Here is a 24,800-nt window from a genome sequence, read left to right as displayed (position 1 = left end):
GGAATAAAAAAATTGAACTCTGTATAAACTTTCTTGTTTTACTGCAATTTGTAAAGGGAAATTATTAAATCCGATAAAAGGCTATAGATTATAGCTGCATCACTGTATGTATCGAATTGTTTTCATCAGACTTATACTCGAAATTCTGAGATTCCCGGAGTACTCAAGTACCAACGCAGCGGCGATTTTCCCATAACAGGGAACTGCGCCTGAGAAATTTATTGCTCCACGCCGGGAAACTTCCTTTTGAAATGTTTTTTTTCGATGTTGTTGAAAATTAATAATCAACGATAAATTATCCAGATAAAATGAGCGAGTCGAGTGAATCAAACAGCCTCTCCTCGTCGGAAGAATCCGAGTCCACGCAGTCACAAGGAAATCGCTCCCAAAGCTCAGCTCAAGAATCGCAAACTGGCTCAGACAACGAGGACAACTCAGAATCCAAAAACTCATCCCCAGAAAACGGAACAGAACAGCTCCAAAGACAGAGAGAGCCGACCAACTGGGGTAAGTCAAAATTAATATACAGGACCCATTTTAACGGATTATGTATTTCTGATGGGGCCCTTATTCTAAAAGATTCAATGTTCCTCAATAGGGTCCCCTTTTTAACGGATTATCTGAAAAGTTGTTGCTAGAAAATACGTTAAAAAGGGGACTCTATTGAGTAATATCTAATCCGTTAGAATGGAGACCCCTCAGAAATATTTCGCCGTTCAAATGGGTACCGTATTTTCAGTCATTTTTGATCAATAATCCAAATCTCGTTAAATATAAAAAAAAGTTTAATTTCAGCGAAAAAATCATTTAAAAATTTATTCCATTAATTTTATCCTCAGCGGTTGTTTATGCTCTTTTCCTCGTGACCCGTTCGTAAAATCGATTCAGAAGCAAAATATCCGTATCGATTTCACCCGGAGCGGGATGCACTTATGAAAGAGTGCGTCCAAATGGCCGAGTACACGATGAAGCCGCCGATCGTGAAGCCCTGGAATCCGGCGAAGGGACGCGCGAACAATCGCGGAAACTACCGCGGCCAGAATAGGAACGAACAGAACCACGGCGGGAAGAGAAGACGCGACTTTTGAAGAATTCCATTTCAAGAAGATTGTCTTTTTTTTTGAAAAATTCTTTCTGCCGCGCCAGCTTCAATCTCAGCCCTGCCTCCTCTAACAACTTCTTGACCCTTTCCGAACTAGAATGGCCATGTATAAGATCGCACCAGTGCTCCAGCAGTACAGCATCGAGGACAAAGAGATAATGTACAAAGTGGCGCCGATCCAGAGCATCGCGCAGGCGGACGCAGCTCCTCTCGACCTCGAAGTCGTCGAAAGCCAGCAGAACGAGCTCTTCGACAAGCTTAACTCTCTCAGGTGAGAAAAGGCAACTTCCAGCAGCACCTATCAACCCTTTCTAGCTCGCGAGTGAACACAGTAATGAGCGTGCTTTCAAAGAGCGCAGCTACTATTCCGAAATCGAACAACGGCGTCAAATTCATCGAAAAATCGAAGCCCCTCGATATTGTTATGAAAATCAATCCATCGCAATGCATCCCCACAGGTGAAAATTTCTGAAATACGACTTTTTTAAAGGAGCAAAACTAATATTTTTGATGGAGTTAAAAATCTCGGCTCAGAAACCTGAGTGAGAAGACTGAGTCAGGGTTTCAAAGTAAATTTTGAGAAAAAAAAAGAGTAAAATGGTCATTTTGTTAAAGCCATTTCGCGGCTTTTTACTTCAGTTCTCTTGGAACCCTGACTCAGGATTTGCACACATATTGAAAAAAAGAGCGTTGGCTGTTTAGCTGTGGCAAAATAAATTAGAATTGTAATTAAAAATCTGAATTTCCAGGTCTTTCGAAAATGTGCGATCAACTGGCGAACCGCGTTAAAGTCGAAGTCAAGACGCTGGTCCACTCGAGTGCCACTGGCTGCGACTGTCAAATCTTCAAAGCGACGCCCAACCAGGGCAAGACCACCGGCCAAGTCGTGCTCACAGTCATCTACACTACTGCTGTCCCGGAGACGACAATTTCAGTCCGCGGCGCTACAGTTTCGGGAATTGGAAATGTCTCGCGATTTTTCGGAAAGCTCTTGGATATCTACCCAGAAACGGTAAAATTAACATTGTGACACCCCTATTTACGATTCGGCGATTCACATTTCTAAATTATCAATTTGCTCCGAATCCCAGCCCAAAAAAGAAGTAATCACAATAATTGATACATTCAGGGAGCAAACGAAGTTTCAGTTGAAAACTGGCTGGACCTAGCCGATCTCATTTCGGACCCAAACACGGCGGTGAAAGAGCGAATGGCCCAGCTGAAATCTTTAGACGCCCATCTCTCCAAAAATAAGGTAAAACCACACTTTTCCATTTTCCGAAATCGTTTTTGAATTAGTTTGTTTGCGGAAAAGAAGTGACAGTTGCCGATTTCGCAGTTGTATCTGCTGCTCTTTGTGTCGACCCGAAGAAGCATGGGAAGTCGTTGAAGGCGTACGTGGCCGCGGTGGAGAAGTTGTAGATTAATTTAAAAGAGTGTGCGTTTTTTCTAAAAAAGTATTCAAAAATTAGCAATAAGTGACTTGTGGGATGCCGGACTATCTAAAATTTTCTCGTGCTATTTGACTCGTGCAACTGTAATTTGCAACTTATCTGCGTCAGATTCTGGGCAACGAACGATTAGGAAAATAACCTCTTTTTCAATCCGATTCTTTTCAGATGCCAATTTTATAACAAAAAACGGCGAAAAATGAAGTCGGTTTATTTGATAAGTAGCATTTGCTTATCACTTGCGAGCGCGAAAATCACCAGACATGTCGGAAGCAAGCTGCTGATGATTTCAATGGATGGCTTTCGCTGGGACTATTTGAACCGCGACCAGCTCGATTTGAAACACTTTCACGACTTTATTGATCAAGGAGTCCGGGCAAAGGTTAGAATAGCACCACAACTGGGGACCCCTATTTCATCTGTTTTGTAGTGGATGACGAATCAGTTCCAAACGCAAACTTTCCCGAATCACTGGACAATGGTGACGGGTCTCCACGAGGAGTCGCACGGAATCGTGGCCAACAAGTTCAAAGACCCGAAAACTGGGAAGCGCTTCGACTACCACAACACTTCGTCTTGGAACGAATCCCCGAGTTTTGGGGCGGTGAACCGATTTGGAAAACCAACCAAAAGGCTGGCCACAAGTCGGCGGTGCAGTTCTGGGTAGGCTCGGAGCTCAAATCGCAGCTGCCGACTTATTGGGAGGCCTTCAATGCTTCCAAACCCTTCATGTCGCGGGTAGACACGATCGTTGAGCAGCTGCAGTACGAAGACGTTACTCTTGGCTTACTTTACTTCGAAGAGCCTGACGCAACTGGACACAAGTATGGCCCCGATAGCCAGGAAGTCAACGACAAGCTAGAAGAGTACGTATATTTTTGCCTCGGGGACCTGAGTAGATACCTGAGTCAGGATCGTGAAAGAGTTTGAAGGTATTTTAGGACACTTACTCAGGTTTCTACACAGGCTACGCAGTTTTTCTGAACTCAGGAAATCAATAAATTTTATTTAGGCTGAACAACGTCTTTGGCTACTTGATCCAGCAGCTGGAAAAGAACGATCTTTTGGAAAACGAACATCATCGTCACTGCCGATCACGGAATGGCGACGATGTCCAAGGAGAAAATCATCACTCTGGATCGCGTCGAAGACTTTATGGAACTCATCGACATCGACAACTCGTACGGGTACGACTGCAACGCCGGAATCGCGCCAAAGAATGACTCTGTGAAAGAACTCTTGTACCAGGTACGAAAACTTGCAACGCCATTTTCACAAACAAAAAATAGCGACTGGTTGACCTGAAAGATCCAAATTTGAAAGTGTGGCTGAAAGAAGAGATCCCCGCCGATCTGTATTACTCGAACAACGACCGAATTCAAGATATCTGGCTCTCCTCAGAAGTCGGCTACGCCATCGTCTACTCCGAAGACGACTGGGGAAAGACAGGCAACAAATTCGTCAGTTCAAAAATGAAGCAAAGTTGATTTAAAGTTGTTTTAGTCGAATTACGGATTGCTGGGAATGCACGGCTTCGACCCGCACTCTGCAGACATGCATCCGATCTTCTTCGCTAGAGGACCCGACTTCGCGAACAAAAGAGAAGAGCAAGAACCGTTCACGAACTTGGACCTCTATCCGCTCTGCTGCTTCCTCCTCGGTGTCGAGCCAGCGCCCAATAATGGCTCTCTCGCTGAATTACATGCCTATCTCGGTAAGTTAAACTCAAGTCCTCTTATTTCATATTCGATTTTCAGTGCGCCCGCTGGACCTAGCCCTACCTATCGCGATGGGCGTGCTGTTTTCCTTCTTCATCCTTTTGGTGATCGTCTACGCCATCTACCAACAGTTCTGGAAGTGGAAGCCGCTCACCCTCCTCCAAGACCAAGACCAATCAAATATTCAATATCGCGGACTCAGCTAAAAACTAAAAGTTCCGAAAGTTTCCTTCTCTTTTTCCTCGCAAGGCAACGTTTTCACATGTGCCATTTTCGTTTCGTCCCTTTTTTCCATTTCAAGTGCTTCGTTTCTATTTTGGACTCGCGAAAAAATGCTCTATCAAAAAATATTCTGAAATAGAAAGCTAAAAGCGGAAAAAAGGATCATATTTCCGACTTTTCCATTCGATTGACTCTTTCTGCGCACTTTTTTCTTTTGAAGCAACAAAAAAAAATGACGTCGATGCTGATTTCGGTCGACTGACGATTTCAGAAATGCAGAAATTCCGAAATTCAGACCTGCTAATATTTCCTATTCTTACACAGCACACATTTATGTATTCAAAGAAAAACATTCATTACGGTCGATAATGACATTTGCACTTTTCAGAACTATTAGACTTCAAAATTGAAAATGGACTCATCACATTTGGGAGGGTATCATTCTCAGACGCCTCTGGACTCTCTCTCGGGCGCAAAGCTCGACCAACAAATCAGGCAACGGTTTTTAAATTCCCTTGGAAGAAAATAGAAGGTGGCCTTGTTCATCCTTAAAATTGTGCGTATGTGACCTTGTTCATATGCGTTTGGCGAGATGATTTCTAGCCCCAGTTTAAAATCGTTAAAAGGGACTCATCAGAAGACATGATGGGTTGCGACATCATTCACGACCTGGGCCCGATGGGCCAGCGCCGCCAAGGTAAAAACTTAAATTAGGTTCTAGCTCCCTTAATTGATTCTAGCGCTCGAACGCGGACTTCTCACTAGACGGGACCCAATGACTCTTCAACAACACGGGATTCTGCCACGTATGTTCATTTTATCTTCGAAAAATCAACGTTTCTAGCGCCGAAAACGCCTCCAAGCCATTTCTATGAAAGCAAATGCCTGGCAAGAAGAAAAACGGAAGACTATTTGAAAAACAAGATCGCCCAGCGCCCCGATCGAAAAACGCTAATCGAGGTTTTTCTTCTTTTCAAAACGACTATTTCTGACGACGATTTTAGTATCACATTCTGGAAGACAACAATGTGAGCCCATCGCTGGCGAACTCGCAGAAGAATCTGCAGCGCGCGCAGCTCCAGGACCAGCTGAACATGAAGATCGGCTCGCGTCCGGGCCCGATCGAGCTCATCCAGCGCAACATTCTTCCAGTCGACGAAAGCATCAAGCAAAAGATCCACGACAACTACTTCACCGAGCAGACGTTCGGCGACTCCCCGGGCGGCTCGCCTCCAGGACAGAGCCTCAATTTCGACAGCGATTTCGACTTCAACCAAAGGTAACACTACTCGAAGAAAATATCAGAAATAAATGTCTCGAAATCGCCAAAATAGTAATAATTGCTCTTAGCTCGCGCCCGTCATCGCGCATCGGTGATAGCCGCTGCTCTAGAAAGCAAACCCAAAAGATGCACAAGCGCTCGAAGTTCAAGTTCCACGTCTACTCGCCCGCCGAAAACAAGACCAAGAAAGAATCTATCAAAGTAAAGCCCCATTTTCGAGTTTTTCTTTACATTTTTGTTTCAGTCGACAACTCAAGAGTCGTACGAGGATCGCCTGCGCCAGCAACAGCTGCTCTTAGAGGTTAAAACCGCTCTGGAAAGAGAAAAAGGCTTAAAATCTTGATCTTAGATGGATAATCTTCAGCAACACATCGAGCAGTCGAAGCCGAAGGAGAGCTTCGATCCGATGCTGCAACAGAGCTTCGGAAAGAACGAACGCTCGCCGCTGATCCTCCCCGCTCCCCAAGCCATCGGCGACCAGCTCATGCGCGAGATCCAACAGAGGAACAAAATCATGGCCCCTTCGCCCCAGCCTTCTCCAAATGTTAGAGTAAGATGTGTGCGACTCTTAAAACTGACTTGTAATTTCGACTAATGTGACTAACTTCAGGGACATTTTCAAACATTTAAAGATGTCTATAAATGTTCGTAGATATCTGCAGATATCTTAAAATGTCTACAAATATTCATAAATGTCTATGAATGTCTAGAAATGTCGAATAAGTATTAGTAGACACAAATTTTCTAAGCCAGCTCATCCCAGATCTTCTTCTTTTGAAGAAAGCTTTGTTACTAGATTTCACACTAGAATTTCAGGCGACTTTCCACGTGGTGAACGCGAAGCTGGTGCCGCCGCCTCCCCACAACCAAGTGCCGCCGACTCCGCCGCCCTTGGTCGACAGTCTGCGTCCCAAAGAGCAGCAGCGCTTCGATCCAGAGCGCCGCAACGAGTACAAAGTCAAAGGTAGGGATTCTCCCTTTTGCATGATCGTTGACATTGATGTTCTTCTTTTTTGGCAGCGTTGAAAGATTTCTGTCGAAAAAACGGCTTGTCGGTTTCGGGCTCTAAAGATGCTTTGGTAGAGCGGCTCATGGGCCACTTCGGCAAGAAGAGCTCGCCGGAGCACTGCGAAATGCAGAAGAAAATGCGCGAGATGCAGGAAACCATCAAGCGCCAGGAAGAAATGATCCAGAACCTGCAGAACAGCGGCAACAACAACCGCTCGAGCGTCAATCCGACGCCGATGGAGATTTGCACGAGTCTGCCTTCGTCGATCCCCGTCTCCGCCCCCGACGTCCATCACCTCCCCACACCGACCCACGCCATCGCCATGAAACAGTTCTTCGACAGTCAGCCCCGGTAAGAACGCGCTCTTAGACTCGCCAACCTGTTTAGAAATTTGACAATCAACCATTGCTAACTTAATTTTGCTAAAGTTCCGACTCGTCGATGTTCGGCCTCCAGTCGTTCAACCTGAAGCACGAGAACAACCTGTCCCACCAGCCGCAGCGCGGCGGGTAGCTCCGCAGTCAGAAGAGACGCCCTCGATGGAACTGGACAAGCTGCTCTTCCAGACGGCGCCATTCAACGCTCCCCAACCTGACACAACAGCCAAGTCTTCAAATCCAAGCCAAGTCCAAAACCAGCACCACCCAAGTCAAAACTCGAACGCTCGCTACTGCAACATGCAATCGCTGCCCAACGGCAACCCAAGCCATATTCAACAGCAGCCCCCGATCGTGTCGATGGCCAACTCGCACTACGATCACTCGCACACGCAGAACTTGCAGCAGCTAGCCTCAGGAACGCGGGACTATCTACTACAAAAGTAACCGAAACTGAAACCCAACTCAGAATTCCCTCATTTCCTCTCATTCTAGAAACTAAAATAATTGAACAAGCAAAAAATCTCTAGAATCAGTTGAATTTCAAATTCAGTTATGAAATCACTTCTGCCCAGGTATTTTCTGCAATAATCGGAAATTTGAGCTTTAATCTTCATCAAAAAGTAAGTTTGACTTCAGTTTTTCGATCTGCGTCTGAAAATTTCTTATGGAAAAATCAAGATCCCGAGTTTAAAATAGTGAACTGTTCTAGAAAGTTTTTGATTCTCATTTTGCTTTTGTAAATTTTGATTTTTTCTATAAGAAATTTTCAGACGCAGATCGAAAAACTGAAGTCAAACTTACTTTCTGATGAAAATTAAAACTCAAATTTCCGATTGTTGCAGCAAATACCTGGGCAGAAGTGATTTCATAACTGAATTTAAAATTCAACTGATTCTAGAGATTTTCGACTCGCTCAAATATTTGAGTTTCTAGAATCAGGGGAAATTAACGAATTCTTTAATGGATTTGTGTTTTTGTTGATTTTTCAAAAAGTTAAAATCAAACTAAGCTTTTGAGATATTAATATATTTTTGTGAGTTTCAAGGGCCTTCGAAGCCAATCAGAAGCCATTATATTTTGCCTCAGCCAATGGCGGTCTTGCGAACCCCCTCCCCCTTCCAGCTTTTCCCCACCTTAGCCATTATTGATGTTAAAAGTCGCTGTCCCAAAAAGCACATACGAACGAGAACCTGAAATCGGACGAGTTGGATTGGCTGAATCTGGACTCGCGACCTGACTTCCAAAGTTACGAACCTCTGCCGCCCGATTTGATGCAGCCCGACTCCGACTTATTCTCTGCAATTAGTTAAATTCCCGTTCTGAAAGTCCTGCTTTCCGTAATCCATGCTACGTCACGTGGAAAGTCTTTCTTTAAAATTCACTTACACAAAAAATAAATCCGCGCTCCTGCCACTAGCCGCCAAAACCGTTGTAAATAATTACAGTCCACTGGATGTCATTTTGCCAATCGCCCGACTCAGTGTCCTACTTTGAAGAAAAAACGCCTCTTTTACGATTTCTGATCATCATTTTTTTATTCCAATCACCGCTCACTTAGTTTTCCATCCTTTGGAAAGAAGGGATACTCGAAATGTTGATTCTCAGATGTCGATAAACCTGCTCAGAGTTATATTTTTCCAGCTAAGCTAGCTGAGCCCCGATGAAATGCGGCTAAGCTCAAACTCAAATTAGGCCAGCTCAACCCGAGATAGCTCAAAAACAGCTCAGCTCGATTCGAGCGAGCTCAGGTAGCAGAGCTCGGACGGACGAAAAATTAGGCAGCTTTTCTTGAGCTGGCTCAATTTGATTTCTATTTCCTCTGAGCTGAGCTATCTGAGCCAGCTCAATTCTAGCTTAGCTAGGTTTTGAGCTAGCTCAGCTTGAGCCCTCTCAGTTCGAGCTTGAGCTGAGGCGTGTTTTGAGCCAGCTCAGCTCAAAAATCCAACTCAGCCCGGGAACGGAGCGTTTTCCCTTTTCGTGTTCTTATTCAATTCAGCGCAACAGATAACTTCTATTCTTCTTTGTTGATTTTTCTTATGTTCAAGTTCTCCCTGTTTCAAGTTCCCTTCTCAGTCTTCATCGAATCATTTCTTTATATATTTATTTTCTGCCACCTGCGGCGCATCAAGGTGTTTTCATTTAATCTACAAAATATACCTTTTACTAAATCAAAATCAAACTAAACTCACTTTCTGGAATAATGCACTTTTGAAAAACTCCTTGAACTTTTATTTTATTTATTCTCGCTTTTTATTTTCCCTTTTAGGCCTTTTTCTAAGTCTAAAAATTCAAAGAAATAACTTGTTGAAATCAACAAAGAGTATTTACCTATGGGGGCAAATCCACCGGCTCGGCAATTGGGGGAGAGGGAGGATGGCTCTCTGATCCAATCAGAGACCTTTATTTTGTTCATCGTTGAGCCAACCCCACCATCCCCCAGGACCCCCAGTTTTTGCCCTACCCCCATCCTAGGAATCTCCTCTTTCTAGTGCTAACTTTCCCCCAAAAAAGTAGGATTCATTTATTTCTGATTAATAATTTTGCATGTCATACAAAAAAAGAGAAACCAATAAATCTTCACCTGAATCATCAATACTTTTCGGATTCTTTAAAGTTCAAAAAAAAAAAATCAAGTTTGTATTTTTAAATTTCTCTATTTTCAAAAGAGAGAATCGTCTTTTACCAAGTGTACGCCCTGAAAACCAAAACTGAAAAACACAAGCTCGTGCACTTACTTTTTTGAAAGCATCGTGTTTTCAACTCAACCTTGCTTCAGCCTCCGCTCTTTCTTTTCAGTACAAATGCTTTCCTTACAGTATCAACAATATGCAACTAATCAACGCACCCGACTGCACGTTGTTATAAACCAATTCCGTTCAAACTTCTTTTTTCCATTTTTCTTTTCAGAATGCCGCCGAAAAAGAAAGCCGTCAAAAAGGAAAAGACGGAGCTTCAGAAAAACTGGAAGCTCTGGACGACGAAGATTTCATTCCAGAATCTGGATCCAACACTCAAGTTGCCGATTCGCTAGAGCTTCAGTTGTTCGATTTTGTTCCCGATGGGTTAGGAACGGTTTTCGCAACTTTCGCCATTTTATAAAATTCCAAATTATCCCATTTTCGAATTCGCGAAAGCTCTTTTTCAGACAAATCAGAAGAATACTGCCTTGGAATCGACGAAGCAGGCCGCGGACCAGTAAACGGCCCAATGGTCTACTCCGCCGCCTTCTGTGTCATCAGTGAGCTCAAATTAGCTCAAGCAAACTCCGGAACTGTGAAATTTAGGCGAGCACCAGAAAGTGCGGGACGACATCGGCGCCAACGACTCCAAGCAGCTCGAGGAAATCGACCGAGAACGGATGCTCAAATCGATCGACAAATGCAAGTGGGTCGGCTACACTGGCGTCGTCCTCCCGCCAGCCTACATCTCCAAATCCATGCTCCGAAGAGCGAAGTACAATTTAAACGAAATGTCCCACGACACAGCTATTTCCATGATCAGACGTGTCCTCGACCACCACAAAGTTAACGTCAAAGAAGGTTAGTAAACACATCCTCATACTTTGTATTCCAGCATTTTTCAAAATAATCGGGACACTCAGCGAATCACTTATTTGCAATTAACCATGAAACAAGAAGAATCGAGAAGCAGAATCTTGCGGCTTCAAGAAAGAAAAGTGTGAAAGCCGCGCGAAGCGCGGCTTCTTTACTTTTTCAGCTAGAAACCGCAAGATTCGGATTCTCGATTCTTCTTGTTTCATGGTTAATTGCAAATTAGTTATTGGCTGAGTGTCCTGGTTACTGCTGTTTTTTCCTGTTAGTCAACTAAAATTTGCAGTATTCGTGGACACAGTTGGAAAGCCAGAGAAGTACCAGGAAAAGCTGCTTCGATTCTTCCCGCAGCTGTCGATCAGAGTTGAGAGCAAAGCCGACGCGACTTATCCGATCGTCGGCGCTGCTTCCATCGTGGCGAAAGTGACGCGCGACAAGTTGGTGCACAACTGGGACCACGTCGAGCCGGCCGTGGACAAATCCATCGAGGTCGGCTCCGGATACCCGGGAGATCCCAAAACCAAAAACTGGATTCGACAACATTTGGATCATGTCTTTGGGTAAGACAGCGCGAAAATTGACGCAGCGACAGAAATACCGACAAATTTTTTTAACAAAAATTTTAGACTTCCTACATACGCGCGGCTTTCTTGGGGAACGGCGACAGAAGCAATGGCGAAAAACTGTGCCGAAGTGGAGTGGGAGCACGAGTTCGAAAACGAAGAAGAAGAGGCGAATCAGAAAGGTGAGAAAGAAAGTTTTCAAATTTCGGAATTGAAACTTGGCTTTGCAGCTAGAAAGCGAGGGATCGATCGGGAAGTAGTCGGCGCTGGTCCAACGCGAAAATGCGCCTTCTTTCGTGAAAATAACATTCATCGGGTCTCGCTCTGGAAGTCGAAGAATGCCGAGTCCTTCACTGCCTGAACAAGTTTTCGGTTGAAAATCTGCTTGGAAGGAAAACATTCACTCTCTCTCTCTTTTTATTTATCGCCACTGCCATTTACAAAAAAATAAAAAGAATCTCCTCAACTCGTATCTTTTATTTGTTGATTTTTTTCTAAAAGAATGCATCTTTCGGCCTCTTTGGTCCTGGCAGTCGGCGCGGACATCCACAATCCGGGTCTGATCGAGCCCACCAAATGCGAAACTTGCAAGTATTTTACGCTGGAACTGTCTGACAGACTCCGCGAAACTGGCAGCAAGAAAGAAGTGCTCCAGACGGGACACGGGCTCGACAGGAAGAAAAAAGAAATAAAGGTTCGATACCCAACCCATTTTTTTTTCAAAGATTCCGGGGCACAGTTTCTTGCTAATTGTTTATTTATTATTTTCAGTACGCTACTTCCGAGCTGCGTCTGATAGAAAGTCTGGAAGACATTTGCGAGGCGATTCTGGAATACAACATGCACAAAGAAAGAACTGGCTCGTTACGATTTGCGAAGGGCCAAAGTCAAACGATGGAGACTCTGAAGAGCTTGAAAGAGCGCGGCGTACAGGTCGACCTTGGAATTCCTGACGAGGTGGGTACTCCTTGCTGAGTTCAATAGTAGAAATGATCAGATGTGGGACGAGCCGAGTGCTGAAGTGACCCAAATGAAGAAGGAGTGCGAGTCGATTTTGGAAAACTCGGAAGAAGATATAGAAGACTGGTTCTTCCACCACCAGCACGTCGACATCCAAGGTCAGTTTTAAAACTTTAAAAGTCTAAAGAGATCTATTAAGACTTCATCTGCCGGCAGCGAGTTTTGAAGCCCGACGACCAAGAATGCCTCGATGAAGTCTGGACAGGAGCAGAACTCGTCCACGAAGAAGAAGTTTCTCCAGCCGACGAAGTAGATCACGATGAGCTCTGATCAAAAATCGCGATCGAAAGTGCATGAGTTTGGTGTTTGGTTTCTTAAACAACGACAACGAATATTTCATGCTTTTCAATTAAAAAAAAATGATATTTCATGTTTTCTTACCTTCCTTTTTCTGTTCAATTTTCACTTTCGAGAGCCGCAACTGCAAATTCTGCCAAAAATAAAAACTGTATCTGCTTGTACTTCCAAGCTTCTGAGAGTAACGAAAAGTTGAGTTGTTGAGTGCGGGATGAACGGGCCAGCAGACGGATCCTGGACTCCAAACGACAATGATCTTCGAGCGATTCTCGATCTGCTGCACAATTCACAGAGCTCGGACAATGAGGTTCACAGACAAGTTCAACAGAGATTACAAGAGCTCAACAATTACCCAGACTTTCACAACTATCTAGGTAAACAAAACAAACTTTCTAATATTTTATTTCTTTTTAGCAATAATTCTATCTGCCTCGCTCGACCCACTGCGCACCGAATCCGAAACGACGAGAAGTTTGGCCGGCCTCATTCTCAAAAACAACATCCGACAGTATTTTAACGTAATGAATCCACAAGTCATGATGCAAAGGCTGCATTTCATAAAGAGCGAAGTGATCAAAGCAGTGAGCGACCCCTCTCAACTGATCAGGGCGACGGGTAGCATCGTCGTCACCACTCTCGCCTCCAAAGTAGGGCTCCAGTACTGGCCGGAGCTGTTTCCCTGTCTGCACCAGATGCTGGACACGGGCAGGGACGAGTGCATAGATGGCGCCTTCTCAACCTTCGTCAAGCTCTGCGAAGACTGCCAAGACCAGCTCGACCAGGAAGAAATGGAGCCAGTCCTCAACAATTTGATCGAGACGTTTCTGCGCTACTGCGGCTTCCAAAACGCCAAAATCCGCTCCCAGTCGGTCAACTGCATCAACCACTTCATCCACAGCCGCAGCGGCATCGTCTCCAAGCACATCGACGACTTCCTGCGCGCCCTCTTCAAATTGGCGGAAGACGACAGTCCAGATGTTCGCCGCTACGTCTGCAGAGGACTTGTCATGATCCAGGAGTTTCACTTCGAGAAGCTACAGCCTTCCATGGACGACCTCGTCAGATACATGCTTAAACAGACCCAGGCAGGGCTCGGCAACCTGAGTCAGAAACTAAGAAACTTGAGTCAGGGTTTTGGAAGCGTTTCAAGCTCTTTCAGAAGCCTGACTCAGGTTTTTACACAGGTTGCCGAGCTCAAAAAAAAGGACGAAGACGAGAAAGTAGCGCTAGAAGCGTGCGAGTTCTGGATGGCACTGGCCGAGCAACAAGAATGCATCCAAGTTCTGGGGCCTTTTTTAAACCACCTGATACCTGTCCTTATCAATGGAATGCGATATTCGGAGACCGACGTGATGGCGCTGCGAGGAGACGAGGTACGTTACAAATATTGAACAGCGATGTTTTAAATTCGGTCATTTTTAAATTGAATCAGACAAGAAAAAGAATCTCCGCATTTTTTTCTTATTTCGCTACGTTTTCAAGAAATTCAATTCAAAAGAAATAGTCCAATTTCGATTTTCTGGATTTTTAAAGAGTATATTTATTTATTATTTATGCAGGCGTGAGTGTTTTTTTTGGTCTAAATGGCGAGTTTTGTAAAGTTTTTTTTTCATGGAAAGTACTTTTTGCATTGGCCGTAAAATGTATCGTAGTACTTTTTTAACAAAGAAAAAGGAAAGCAGAAAAAGGGTTAAAATAAGAAGTCGATTTTGACGTTTTTTTTCTTCGAAAATTTTCCGAAATTCTTAAAATGTCAAAATTGCGCTGGTGGTCCTCGTTGATTTCAACTTTGGTTGATGATGCCTTCGATGTCCAAGTCGTTGTTTTGCAGCTCCTCGAGGATCTGTTCAGCCGGCTTTAAATATTATTAGCATAAGTTAGAGTTTAATTAAAAAGGAGAGGGAGAGAGGCCATTTTGTTGGAGCGCTGCCAAGAGGGGTTAAATAGTCGAAAATAAAAAGTCTCACCTTTTGGAGCTCTCTGCGGATGTAGCCGTCCAGAAACTGGTCGAATCTTTCCTGGAAGTTTTCTTCAGTCAAATCGTCGGTCAATGGCATCGCGTTTTTTTTTTACTTCGTCTATTTTTTGGTTATTCTTCAAACTTCTGCAAGCGTTGGATTCGTTCTTTTGCGTTTTTTTTTGTAGTTTGAAGATGGCGGTTTTATTTTTTTTCTCTCGCGTTTTTGTTGTTTTGCGTTTTGCTTTTTTCACTTGGTCGAGTGTTGTTGTGCGTCTCTCAAGCTGAAGCAGACTCTTTTTAAAGGCAATGGTCGACGGCGTGGGCGCTAGTCGATTCCGCACCGAGGTAACCCACCAAGAGACAACAGCGCTCTCTCGAGACCGCGCTCACCCACCATTTTTTTTCGTGAGCCGAACCCGTCTTCGGCCAAATCCCAATCGATCTCGCCAAGCAACCCATCTCGCTGGCTAATAGATCCTTCCGGAAATCATTACGACTTTTTGACAAAACCGTTAAAAAGAATCGACTCCGCAATTTTTAATGACAATTGCTTTGAAAGCAAAATAAAAAGTTCACAACTCAATTTTTGTTCCATAGTTAAAATCAGAGTTGGAAATGTAAATTAAAAATTGTGAAATCAAAATTGATTATTTGGTAGAAAAATTTTTTTTTTGTTTTTCGATCGTTTTCTTTAATTTGTGATTTTTTTTATTTCACGTTAAAATTGGTGTGGTTCAATAATTATTAATTCGTTCTCAATTGAACTGCGTCAATTGCATCGATTCGCGCGAAAAAGGAAAGAGCGCCATTAAATTTTCAGCAAAACAGTTCTGCGAAATAATCTGTTCGTTCAGGACGACGAGAACGTGCCAGACTCGGAGCAAGACATCCGTCCTCGACACCACCGCGCTAGAATGCACGGCGGCGGAGACGGCGAGTCCGACGACGAAGACGAAGACCCAATGGCCGACTGGAACATTCGCAAGTGCTCGGCCGCCGCGCTCGACCAGCTTTCCAACGTTTTCAAAGATGACATTCTGGCGCGGGCTGAGCTACATTTTTTTCAATTTTGGGGCTCTGGGGAAGCAAATCCATTAACAAGGGAACCCTCTTGAGGAATGCTTTATTAAATCCGTTAAAATGACAACCGAGATTTATTTAATAAGGGGTCCCGATTGTAACGGATTTAGATTTCCTTAAGGGGGTCCCCTTGTTAACGGATTTTCGAGCCCGTTAATTAGGGTACCGTCTGGAAGAATGGAAAATCCGTTAAAATGAGGACCTAGATGATTACTGAGCAGAGTATCCCGATTTTAATGGATTTAAAATTCCTCAAGGGGGTCCCCTATTTAACGGATTTTCTAGCCCCAGATTTGTTATGTATCAAAATTGTAGAAAATCTGATAAATTGGAGATTTTTCTACAATTTTGAAATTATAAGAGGTACAGTAATTTTTTGTTCTTCCGGCAATAAAAAAAATCCGCAGCTAAAGGTCAGCTCGAGTTAGTAGGTGCTAACAAATGTGTCTCACAGTAATGACCGTCCTTATCGCGCGCCTGAGCCGGCTTTTTACAATTGATCAAATTTGACCCGCGCTGAAGTGACATGAGGCGATGCTCATCGTTTCGTAAACGATGAACGCTTATCGGAAAATATATCTATGTGACGAGTAGTGTTCTATCTCTTCAAAGGCTAAAGTGATAAGTTTAATAAAAATCGAAATTATTTGCTTTTTTAAATATTTTGTTTTTCTTCAAAAATAAAATATTTAAGAAGCAAATAATTTTAATTTCTATACTTTATCACTTTCGCTTTTACTTGATGTTTATTTTCTGAGTCCAATTTCTAGCGGCTCAATTTTGAGTTTTCAGTGTAAAATAATATTAATTAGTAAATTTTAATTGATTTTTAATTTTGATTATTTTACACTGAAAACTCAAAATTGAGCCGCTTAAAATTTAACTCAGAAAATCAACAGTTTTGATTTTGATTGAAATTTTTTAATTAAATAATTGTCAATTTTGCAAGAAAATAGAACTAAAGGAACGTACTCAGCAGCAGGGTTCGGTAATTTGAGCTCACGCTAAAACTCAAGGAAACAAAGCTTGAGACTCACGTTTTTTAATTTGAGTTTTGAGAACTCAGAGATGAGAGCTCGCGTGAGAAATCAATTCTGGCAATCCATGAGCCAATCAAGGAAGCGCTCGCTTCATTTGAGTTTTGAAAACTCAAAACTCGCAAATCTCCCAAAAACTCAAAACTCTCAAATCTTCTCAAAATGATTTCTCAAGTCACTTTGAGTTCTGAATTTGAGGAAATTTGAGCGTCTAGCCAAAATGAGTTTTAGCTTGAGCTCAAATTACCGAACCCTGCTCAGCAGCGTTACTTTGGTAGACGGGTGTTTTGTCTGCAGAAAGAAATGTTTGGCGTGCCAGGACATGATTAAAATTCTTGTCTGCGCGTTTTTCAATTGAATCGCGTTTTTTCTTTTGCTCAGCCCACTTCTAAGCCCCATGTACTGCCCAAGCTCGAGGAGGTGCTCTACCACAACGACTGGGTCTATCGCGAATCAGGAAAAGTTCAAATGTTGACCTTGGCCAGCGTTTTAGCGCGCTGCTTTTTTATGGCTTTGATTCTGCTTTTTTTATATTCGCCGTTATTTTGGGCGAACCCGTGCACCCGGCCAAAGGTGAACATAAGTTTTAAAAAGCATTCTATAGAGCGGCGTGCGGCTTTTTCCGAAAAACTAATTAGCTGTTTTTTATTAGTTTTCAAATTATTTTTTTGTTTAAAAAAGCCGCAGCAACATGTGTAGAAAACCTGAGTCAGGGGCTAAAAGATCTATATTAGCGGCTTTTGAAAAAAAGAAGCCGCGAAGCGGCTTCGCCAGAATTTAATTATAGGTTGAAAATGTGACTTTGCGAAGCCGCTCCGCGGCTTAATTTTCTATAAATACCACTACGCGGCTTTTCATTGAGGATCTTTCAGGCCTTGACTCAGGTTTTCTCCACAGCTTTCTTAGTCCAGGACTTTCTGAGTCCTAGCCTAGGAAAAAGAATGAGTAGATCGAGTGATGATGAAAAATAACGTTACTTTTGTACGTGTGGGTTAATAAAAACGCCAAAAAGGAGGCTCGCTTTGAACTTGGCTAGGCATTCTTGTTCTGGGCGCCATTTCTGACGGATGCTCGAGCGGAATGGCGGAGCACCTGCCGCAAGTTGTGCCCTATCTCATCCAGCGACTGGCCGACAAGAAAGCCCTTGTCAGGAGTATTACTTGCTGGACGCTCTCGAGGTACTCTTCCTGGATCGTCCAGCAGTCGATGGTCTCCCACGGTTAGTAAACCCCTTCCCGCATTCTATTTCCTGCTCTCAAACTCTGAGCTAAGCCAGCCTTTTTTAGACACGTATCTAAAGCCGCTGATCAACGAGCTTCTGCAGCGCATCGTGGACCACAACAAGCGCGTCCAAGAAGCCGCCTGCTCGGCCTTTGCGACTCTGGAGGAAGAAGCCTGTGGCGAACTCGTCCCCTACTTGACCTACATCCTCGACACGCTCGTCTTCGCCTTTTCCAAATACCAGAAAAAGAACTTGCTCATTTTGTACGACGCCATAGGAACTGATCCAAAATATTACTTTTGAATTAGTTATTTTTTATTATTTAAATTTAGATTAATTAATTAAGATAATTAATTGTTTTATTCATTTAGTTATTATTTTTTTATAAATTATTTGTTAAAAAATTCTAGAATTTTCAACTTCGAAAACACAATTTTATCTAATCCCGCGTAATTTCGCCCGAGAAGTGTTTTCTGGGAGAAATCGATGAACTTTTCTCAAATATTGATTTGAACGTCAGCGCCTGCCTAGCGCTCGCCTGAGGCGAGTTAACTCTGGACGATTCTGAATTTGCCCCGCGGCCTTTTCAGAACACGCCCTTGACCTTTTGACTTTTCGCCACTTTTTTAAATGTGATTTTTATTTAAAGTTTTCCAAATTTTTCTTTTTAAAATTTACGTTTTCAATATGGCCCTTCTTTTTGGATCCTGAAATGAGGCACTCTGGCAGATTCGGTTGGCGGCCACTTGAACAAGCAGGAATACGTGGATAAACTGATGCCATCGCTGTTCAACAAATGGCACGGCCTCGCGGTAACTCTCCATAAATTCATGCAAATCTAAAGCGCTCTAGGACGACGATCGCGACCTGTTTCCTTTGCTGGAGTGTCTCAGCTCCGTCGCCACAGCCATGGGCCCCGGCTTTCAGCCCTATTCCGAAGCCGTCTTTCAGGTACTACCCAGATCGACAACTCTATTTTTTAAACCAAAATGCCATATTTCCATTTCCTCATTTTTTCATCCCCAAAGGCGTCATAAAAATCGACAATAATTCAATTTCGCAATACTGAAGGCACCTGTGTAGAAAACCTGAGTCAGGGTCCTAAAGTAGCTACATTTTTAGCTTTTTCAGCACCCTGAGTCAGGTTTTCTACACAGGTGCCCTCGGTATTGCGAAATTGAATTATTGTCGATTTTTACTGCGCTCTTGGGGATGAAAAAATGAGGAAATGGAAATATGATATTTTGGTTAAAAAAATAGACCGGAAATGGGGCCATCAATGATCCCTACGAATTAAGTAATGCTCAATTTTTTTGTCAACTTAGCAATTTCCGGTCTATTTTTAAACCGCAATGCCTCTTTTCCTCAAATTCTATCGATTTAATTTCGCGATTTAGCGCTGCGTAAAACTGGTAGAACAAACGCTTCTCCAAGATCGACTTTATCAAGAAAACTCGGATCATGAGCCGCCAAACAAGGACTTTGCCATTGTCGCTTTGGATTTGCTTTCAGGCAACGTAGTTCAAAAACGAGGATTTTGCGGGGTGTCCCTTCCTGGTAAAAATCCCTTCCTGGTAAAAATCCCTTCCTGGTAAAATTCCCTTCCTGGTAAAACTTTTTTTCTTTACCAGGAAGGGATTTTTACCAGGAAAGGAATTTTACCAGGAAGGGAAAATCGAAATGTCAAATTAGTCAAAACATAAAATGAGCACATTTACCTATGAAATTATTTACTCGACCCCCCTCTGAGCATATTTTTATCGATTTTTAGAATTTGTTATTATCTAATATAATTTAGGCTGCCAACGCCAAGCGTGCTAGAAGGCCCAACCTTACGTTTTGAACGCACTGGAGACCGGTTTTCATTATTTTGTTTTTCTTTCATTTATGAGTTGATCAAGTCATTCAGAATCATTCATTCAGGAATGCTGTTTGGGTTGAGTTCAAAATCGTATTTGGGCTCAGATTGATTCCGACGGATTCGCACTTGGTTTAGAATCAGGGTTCGGGATAGCCTATCCCGGATAGGGCTCTTGTCTGGCTTTTGATATCTCTTGACGGACTCGAGTTTGGGTTAGGATTCCGTTTAGGGTGGGGCAGATACAACCCAACATGGATTTTCATATAGAGCTCTATATGAAAAACCCCTCCGTATGTCGAATAATCGAGGTAAGTTTCCGGTAAGAAAAACAAAATAATGAAAACAGGTCTCCAGTGCGTTCAAAACGTAAGGTTGGGCCTTCTAGCACGCTTGGCGTTGGCAGCCTAAATTATATTAGATAATAACAAATTCTAAAAATCGATAAAAATATGCTCAGAGAGGGGTCGAGTAAATAATTTCATAGGGCAATGAGCTCATTTTATGTTTTGACTTATTTGACATTTCGATTTTCCCTTCCTGCTAAAATTCCCTTCCTGGTAAAAATCCCTTCCTGGTAAAGAAAAAAAGTTTTACCAGGAAGGGAATTTTACCAGGAAGGGATTTTTACCAGGAAGGGATTTTTACCAGGAAGGGACATCCCGGATTTTGCTGCCCAAAAAATTACCAGTTTCTGAATAATTTGCGACAAAAATCGAGAAGCCGCTTGCGGTTTCGAGTACAAGATAGCTTTAGCCGCTCGAAGCGCGGCTATTTTTTTCCTTTTACTCGAAGCCGCAAGCGGCTTCTCGATTTTTGTCGCAAATTATTCAGAAACTGGTCATTCTTTGGTCATCAGAATGGGATGTGTTACGCTAACCCTAACCTATTCTGCAACTAAAGCCAACTTAATAACCCGGCTTTGATTTGAACTTGTCCAAGGCCTCGCCGAGGGAATGGGGAACATTCTAGAGCCCTTGGTCGCGCAAAGCAATCTGCTGAACTTGATGGGCTCGTGTATGATGGACCCGCTGCCAGAAGTGCGACAATCAGGTGAGAAGCGAACAATGCCTCTTTCTGTTTCAACTCGCTCTTTCAGCGTTTGCGCTCCTGGGCGATCTAACCAAAGCCTGCTTCAAACTTGTCCAGCCCTGCGTCAATCAACTACTGCCAATTCTTGCTAGGAATGTTTCAACACGTTCAACGATCTTTTAAATTGTTTTAAACAATATTATTAATTATTCAATAATTATAAAAATAATTAATCTTAACTGTCTCCAGATTTGGAGACATTTTTGAGCTTTGCCAATCAGGAGCCTCGAAACTCGCAGTGGCGGCGCTGTTCGAGATTTGAGGAAAACCACCGGTAGTTTGAATATTTCCATTTTTTTTCACCGATAAATTGTTGAAATTTTCGAAGAAACCTAAATCCGGACTACATTTCCGTTTGTAACAACGCTTGCTGGGCGATCGGCGAAGTGGCCATCGTCCACGGCGAAGGGATGAAGCAGCACATCCAGGTACTGCATTTTTTATCGTTTCAAAAATGAAAAATGGCTAAAAGACGGTTTTGCCGCCGCTTATCGACATTTCGCGGCGGGTGACGACGCCAAAGACGCTTTTGGAAAACACGGGAATCACTTTGGGCCGGCTAGGTCTGTACTGCCACAAAGAAGTGGCCCCTTTCTTGGGCCAGTTCATCCGCACCTGGTGCACCAGCTTGAGGAACATTCGCGACAACGAGGAAAAAGACTCCGCTTTCAGGGGAATGTGCCTCATGATCAGGGAGAACGCTGCCGCCGCCGTTCATGTAATTTTGAAGATTATTTATTTTTAACCAAAGTATATTTCAGGAATTAATATACTTCATCGACGCGATCGTCTCCTGGATCAATCCAAAGGAGGATCTAAAACAGATGTTCTCGCAGATTTTGAACGAGTTCCGCGCGCAGGTAAGTCACTTCGGCAGACAAGGCTACTGTCTATTTTTCTTGCTTATTTTTGAAACTAGAATTTGAAAAGACATGTTTTAAATTCTTGTTCGAATTATTGGAAATCGCCGCCGCATTCCTACTCCAGTCTCATCACGAGTAACTTACCCAAGAGTAATCTTTCTGACTCACCAAAGCCAAATTAAACCTATTCAGAGTCTAATTTTTGAAGCGACTCTTTTTTGACATTTTTCTTGATGAAATCATAAACGACTAATCAGAGCTAATATTTCAAATATTAGCTCTTCCCAATTTCCAGTTACTGAGACATCTTTTTAAAGAAAGAATAAAAAACCGCTAAAATTAATAATTATAAAATTTGAATTTTTGGGCTTATGAATCTGTGTAGAAAAGAGTCAGGTTTCCAACACAGGTTTCTGAGCCTGTGTTCTTCCCTCACCCAAAAACTTCAGGTCGGGGAAGTGCAATGGACGAACTTCCGGAGCCAGTTTCCAGCACCACTTTCGGAAAAGCTCGCCGCCCAGTACAACATGTAGCTTGCCAGTTACAGTCTGCTCACTTCTCCCTTCATTTTAACCATTCACCACTTCTTTATTATTTATCTAATTTTAAATTAAGCATCATTTACAAATTCTCAATTATCACGAGTAAATTTTTCAATTCCGCACAAAAAAATCATCACCACGGGCGCTTTATTAAATTTAATTTCCAAAAACTGGAATATTTTTAATTTTTTTTTAATAATTTTTAAAAAGTTAGTTTCTTCAAAATCGAAATTCCCCCTTTTTTGTGACTGTTTCTGATTCTCTCTTTTCCATTTTTTTCGGGAAACTTTCTTCTTACTACCAATGTTCGCCTACTACTGTCTGAGCTACAGTATGAGTTACAGTTATGAATTTTGCTTTTAGTACAATCAGCGTTGATTTTCGCCATTTTGTTTCTGTACGAGTTCATTAAAGATTATTTTTTCTGTCTGGCTTTTTTCTGGCTATTTTTTTTAAACCGAAAGAGAAATATTTTTTACATTCCTAGAAAACATAAACATTAAAATTTAACACCGTAAATAACCTCCTAAACATTTAACCAAAATGTGACCTAGTTTCTTACTTTTTAACCGCTTCATTTTAAAAGTTCAAATAAAGAACCTTATCCCTCCGGCGCGCATTTGCCAAAGAAATGGCCATCGCGCGCTCACGAGTTAAATTTCTTTGAACCTAACTCTCGGTTGTATTTTCGGCAGAAGACGCGTCCGAGAGTAGAAATTTAACCCTTGAGCGCGTGGTGGCCATTTCTTTGGCAAACGCGCGCCGGAGGGTTAAATGTCTTTCTAAGTATTTTTCCGGGCATTGTATTGTAACTCTAAAACTGTCTAAAATCTATTTATTTATTAACTTTTTTCACTGCCCAAATATATTAATATATCAACATTTAGACATTATTACTATTATGCGAACATAATATCGAATATCATCGAAAATATAAGTCCTTCTAAAAAGTAATATTAATTTTAATATTCCTCCTTTTTGTATATTTTGTGCTCAGAATCTGTTTCATTTTACTGTTTTTTACTCCGAGCATAAAAATATGACTTTAAATATTTTTTATTTATCATTTTAAATAGAAATAATAATATGGAATAGACGCCCTTAAGGTTTTGTCTATTCCTATTTTCAAAAAGAAAAGGTTTTTTCCCTTTTCTTTTTTTAATCTAAATTGCGAAATTTAGAGAAATTTTTTTCAAAAAATGTTTCTCTAAAAAGCGACTTTTTTGGCGTTTTGAGATTTTTTTCTCAAATATTTTTTTTTTTGTCAAAAGCAACGCTAAATAGTTAACGATTTTAATCTTAAAAATTAAAAACGGTTTTAATTTAAATTAATTTTACGGCCACCCTTAGTTTTTTTTAAATAAGGGTGGGAGTGGCACTTTAAAGGGTCGGGAAAAGTATAGCACCATTTCTAAAGTCTAGTTGGATTTTCTAAGGGTCGGTTTTTTTTCAAGCAACGTACTGAAATGGTCAGTATAGGTTTCAAGTCTTATTTAATTAACTCAAAAATAAATAAACACTCAACTTATAATATACTTTTTTCCAGAATGCGCCTAAATAGTATTTTTTTAACTTTTTCCTCTGACCCTCTTTAGCATTTTCTTCTGTTTTTTTCGAAAAATAAATTGGGTTTTTTTTTATTTTCTAACTTCTGTCCTGTCAAAAGTAATTTATCAAACAACTAAACTGTTAAAATTGTCGTGTTGAAATATCAAAACTCCTGAATATCAAAAAATATACAAGCATCGACCTTATTCTTCCATTGTATCTTGCAGTTTATCTTAGACTTAATTTATAAAAGCAGAAAAAATAGCCTTGACGCCTGCTCGAGTCCCCATGTTTATATGGGTTCATTTGGGCTTTTCGGCCAATCAAAAGGCAGTATTTACCGTTTAAGCCAATCCCAGAACATCTTCTCCAACAGTTTCAAAAAGCCTTCGTGATTTTTCCAACTGTTGAGTTAGGTGCTCCGTGATTGGCTTAAACAGAATATACTCCCTTTTGATTGGTCGTAAAGCCCCAACGAACCCATATCCCTATGGAAAGCCATTCCAATGGACTCAATTCTTTTCAAATTTCGCAGGAAAGCACAAACATGCATATTTTCGCAAAAAAAGGTGATTCATGCAGGACTTTGAAGGATCAACAAATTGCCTGATTGAAATGTTATCAAAAATTCGAGGCTTTTTGGTGATTTCGAATTCAGCATCAGCTCGTTAATTTTTTCGCAACGCGAGTTCAAGACGCTTATTCAGCGTGATTCAGTTTCCAAAGAGTTCAATTTCAAAAAGAAAAAGTCATTTTCAGAATTCGCCAATACGGAAAAGCATCCAGAGAGCACTAGTTTAGGCCACAGTCGTTGAAAGACATTTTCTCGATTTTTTGGTCTGAAGTCATTTTTGTTATTTCAGAATCGAAATTCGCGAAATCGGACTCTTCAAAATCTCCAAATCGGCCGAAAATGGGGAGTGCCCCGCAAGTCGGCATCGCGCTGGGAAACTTCAGCCACAAAAGGAAACAGAGTTCAAAACCTAAATTATTGTTATCAAAG

The 24,800-nt window shown here is 42.0% G+C and overlaps 8 protein-coding genes across 11 annotated transcripts in view; all 8 read left to right on the top strand.

Annotated features, from left to right (window-relative positions):
• Positions 1-281: 281 nt before the first annotated feature.
• Positions 282-1,188, top strand: LOC145706695 (uncharacterized). The gene is made up of 2 exons (XM_081784123.1): positions 282-507; positions 889-1,188. Exons 1-2 carry the CDS (start codon positions 309-311, stop codon positions 1,086-1,088), a joined length of 399 nt encoding a protein of 132 aa, XP_081640249.1. The 5' UTR covers positions 282-308; the 3' UTR covers positions 1,089-1,188.
• A 10-nt stretch (positions 1,189-1,198) lies between these two features.
• On the top strand, positions 1,199-2,688 carry LOC145706690 (aminoacyl tRNA synthase complex-interacting multifunctional protein 2-like). Its single transcript, XM_081784118.1, has 5 exons — positions 1,199-1,373; positions 1,418-1,560; positions 1,852-2,114; positions 2,232-2,357; positions 2,402-2,688. The coding sequence occupies exons 1-5, from the start codon at positions 1,201-1,203 to the stop codon at positions 2,522-2,524; spliced, it is 828 nt and encodes a 275-aa protein (XP_081640244.1). The 5' UTR covers positions 1,199-1,200; the 3' UTR covers positions 2,525-2,688.
• Positions 2,689-2,724: 36 nt separating this feature from the next.
• On the top strand, positions 2,725-4,852 carry LOC145710664 (ectonucleotide pyrophosphatase/phosphodiesterase family member 5-like). Its single transcript, XM_081788460.1, is given in 8 exon segments — positions 2,725-2,935; positions 2,984-3,139; positions 3,142-3,419; positions 3,566-3,610; positions 3,612-3,801; positions 3,843-4,013; positions 4,057-4,267; positions 4,311-4,852. Coding segments are annotated over 8 exon segments (1,401 nt in total). The 5' UTR covers positions 2,725-2,752; the 3' UTR covers positions 4,478-4,852.
• A 26-nt stretch (positions 4,853-4,878) lies between these two features.
• LOC145707555 (uncharacterized) lies at positions 4,879-7,429 on the top strand. 4 transcript variants are annotated; one of them, XM_081785104.1, is made up of 11 exons: positions 4,879-4,988; positions 5,120-5,190; positions 5,234-5,299; positions 5,338-5,453; positions 5,498-5,772; positions 5,844-5,976; positions 6,020-6,076; positions 6,140-6,325; positions 6,592-6,739; positions 6,796-7,135; positions 7,213-7,429. In XM_081785104.1, exons 1-11 carry the CDS (start codon positions 4,906-4,908, stop codon positions 7,295-7,297), a joined length of 1,560 nt encoding a protein of 519 aa, XP_081641230.1. In that variant the 5' UTR covers positions 4,879-4,905; the 3' UTR covers positions 7,298-7,429. The 4 variants fall into 4 exon arrangements, with proteins under 4 accessions (XP_081641230.1, XP_081641229.1, XP_081641231.1 ...); XM_081785103.1 differs by having other exon boundaries at positions 6,125-6,319; XM_081785105.1 differs by having other exon boundaries at positions 6,125-6,325; positions 6,859-7,135.
• On the top strand, positions 7,324-11,744 carry LOC145707080 (ribonuclease H2 subunit A-like). The gene is made up of 8 exons (XM_081784558.1): positions 7,324-7,604; positions 7,715-7,736; positions 10,072-10,231; positions 10,310-10,402; positions 10,449-10,703; positions 11,002-11,275; positions 11,342-11,460; positions 11,509-11,744. The coding sequence occupies exons 1-8, from the start codon at positions 7,324-7,326 to the stop codon at positions 11,637-11,639; spliced, it is 1,335 nt and encodes a 444-aa protein (XP_081640684.1). The 3' UTR covers positions 11,640-11,744.
• A 6-nt stretch (positions 11,745-11,750) lies between these two features.
• On the top strand, positions 11,751-12,759 carry LOC145707992 (protein canopy 4-like). The gene is made up of 4 exons (XM_081785593.1): positions 11,751-11,972; positions 12,050-12,235; positions 12,276-12,396; positions 12,438-12,759. The coding sequence occupies exons 1-4, from the start codon at positions 11,781-11,783 to the stop codon at positions 12,566-12,568; spliced, it is 630 nt and encodes a 209-aa protein (XP_081641719.1). The 5' UTR covers positions 11,751-11,780; the 3' UTR covers positions 12,569-12,759.
• A 29-nt stretch (positions 12,760-12,788) lies between these two features.
• LOC145710246 (transportin-1-like) lies at positions 12,789-23,997 on the top strand. Its single transcript, XM_081787965.1, has 16 exons — positions 12,789-12,969; positions 13,010-13,680; positions 13,801-13,968; positions 15,410-15,595; positions 17,066-17,130; positions 17,710-17,891; positions 17,959-18,172; positions 18,613-18,706; positions 18,747-18,845; positions 19,292-19,406; positions 20,695-20,805; positions 20,852-20,936; positions 21,173-21,272; positions 21,317-21,562; positions 21,606-21,704; positions 22,157-23,997. Exons 1-16 carry the CDS (start codon positions 12,807-12,809, stop codon positions 22,238-22,240), a joined length of 2,682 nt encoding a protein of 893 aa, XP_081644091.1. The 5' UTR covers positions 12,789-12,806; the 3' UTR covers positions 22,241-23,997.
• LOC145710247 (uncharacterized) overlaps positions 17,611-24,800 on the top strand; it is a 39,292-nt gene continuing 32,102 nt past the window's right edge. Inside the window, exon 1 of the mRNA XM_081787966.1 lies at positions 17,611-17,617. Coding sequence (XP_081644092.1) covers positions 17,614-17,617 — 4 coding nt within the window. The 5' untranslated portion in view covers positions 17,611-17,613. The remainder of the gene's footprint in view (positions 17,618-24,800) is intronic.

The sequence above is a fragment of the Oikopleura dioica genome, chromosome XSR (assembly GCF_907165135.1).
Source record: "Oikopleura dioica chromosome XSR, OKI2018_I68_1.0, whole genome shotgun sequence".
NCBI lineage: Eukaryota > Metazoa > Chordata > Appendicularia > Copelata > Oikopleuridae > Oikopleura > Oikopleura dioica.
The sequence above is the reverse complement of the archived record's forward strand: the minus strand, read 5'-3'. Positions and strand labels throughout refer to the sequence as shown.

What these genes read in the sequence shown, in the direction of transcription:
- LOC145706695 (XM_081784123.1), top strand. Translation starts at nt 309, where the DNA reads ATGAGCGAGTCGAGTGAATCAAACAGCCTCTCCTCGTCGGAAGAATCC. An exon ending in GAGAGAGCCGACCAACTGGG is followed by an intron (nt 508 to 888) that starts GTAAGTCAAAAT and finishes AAATCGATTCAG; the next exon opens with AAGCAAAATATCCGTATCGA.
- LOC145706690 (XM_081784118.1), top strand. Translation starts at nt 1,201, where the DNA reads ATGGCCATGTATAAGATCGCACCAGTGCTCCAGCAGTACAGCATCGAG. An exon ending in ATCGCAATGCATCCCCACAG is followed by an intron (nt 1,561 to 1,851) that starts GTGAAAATTTCT and finishes CTGAATTTCCAG; the next exon opens with GTCTTTCGAAAATGTGCGAT. An exon ending in TGGATATCTACCCAGAAACG is followed by an intron (nt 2,115 to 2,231) that starts GTAAAATTAACA and finishes TGATACATTCAG; the next exon opens with GGAGCAAACGAAGTTTCAGT.
- LOC145707555 (XM_081785102.1), top strand. Translation starts at nt 4,906, where the DNA reads ATGGACTCATCACATTTGGGAGGGTATCATTCTCAGACGCCTCTGGAC. An exon ending in CCAAGAAAGAATCTATCAAA is followed by an intron (nt 5,977 to 6,019) that starts GTAAAGCCCCAT and finishes TTTTTGTTTCAG; the next exon opens with TCGACAACTCAAGAGTCGTA. An exon ending in CAACGAGTACAAAGTCAAAG is followed by an intron (nt 6,740 to 6,795) that starts GTAGGGATTCTC and finishes CTTTTTTGGCAG; the next exon opens with CGTTGAAAGATTTCTGTCGA.
- LOC145707080 (XM_081784558.1), top strand. Translation starts at nt 7,324, where the DNA reads ATGGAACTGGACAAGCTGCTCTTCCAGACGGCGCCATTCAACGCTCCC. An exon ending in ATGAAATCACTTCTGCCCAG is followed by an intron (nt 7,737 to 10,071) that starts GTATTTTCTGCA and finishes TTTTCTTTTCAG; the next exon opens with AATGCCGCCGAAAAAGAAAG. An exon ending in TTTTGTTCCCGATGGGTTAG is followed by an intron (nt 10,232 to 10,309) that starts GAACGGTTTTCG and finishes GCTCTTTTTCAG; the next exon opens with ACAAATCAGAAGAATACTGC.
- LOC145707992 (XM_081785593.1), top strand. Translation starts at nt 11,781, where the DNA reads ATGCATCTTTCGGCCTCTTTGGTCCTGGCAGTCGGCGCGGACATCCAC. An exon ending in GGAAGAAAAAAGAAATAAAG is followed by an intron (nt 11,973 to 12,049) that starts GTTCGATACCCA and finishes TATTATTTTCAG; the next exon opens with TACGCTACTTCCGAGCTGCG. An exon ending in ACCTTGGAATTCCTGACGAG is followed by an intron (nt 12,236 to 12,275) that starts GTGGGTACTCCT and finishes AGAAATGATCAG; the next exon opens with ATGTGGGACGAGCCGAGTGC.
- LOC145710246 (XM_081787965.1), top strand. Translation starts at nt 12,807, where the DNA reads ATGAACGGGCCAGCAGACGGATCCTGGACTCCAAACGACAATGATCTT. An exon ending in GCAGTCGATGGTCTCCCACG is followed by an intron (nt 17,892 to 17,958) that starts GTTAGTAAACCC and finishes AGCCTTTTTTAG; the next exon opens with ACACGTATCTAAAGCCGCTG. An exon ending in ACAAATGGCACGGCCTCGCG is followed by an intron (nt 18,707 to 18,746) that starts GTAACTCTCCAT and finishes AAAGCGCTCTAG; the next exon opens with GACGACGATCGCGACCTGTT.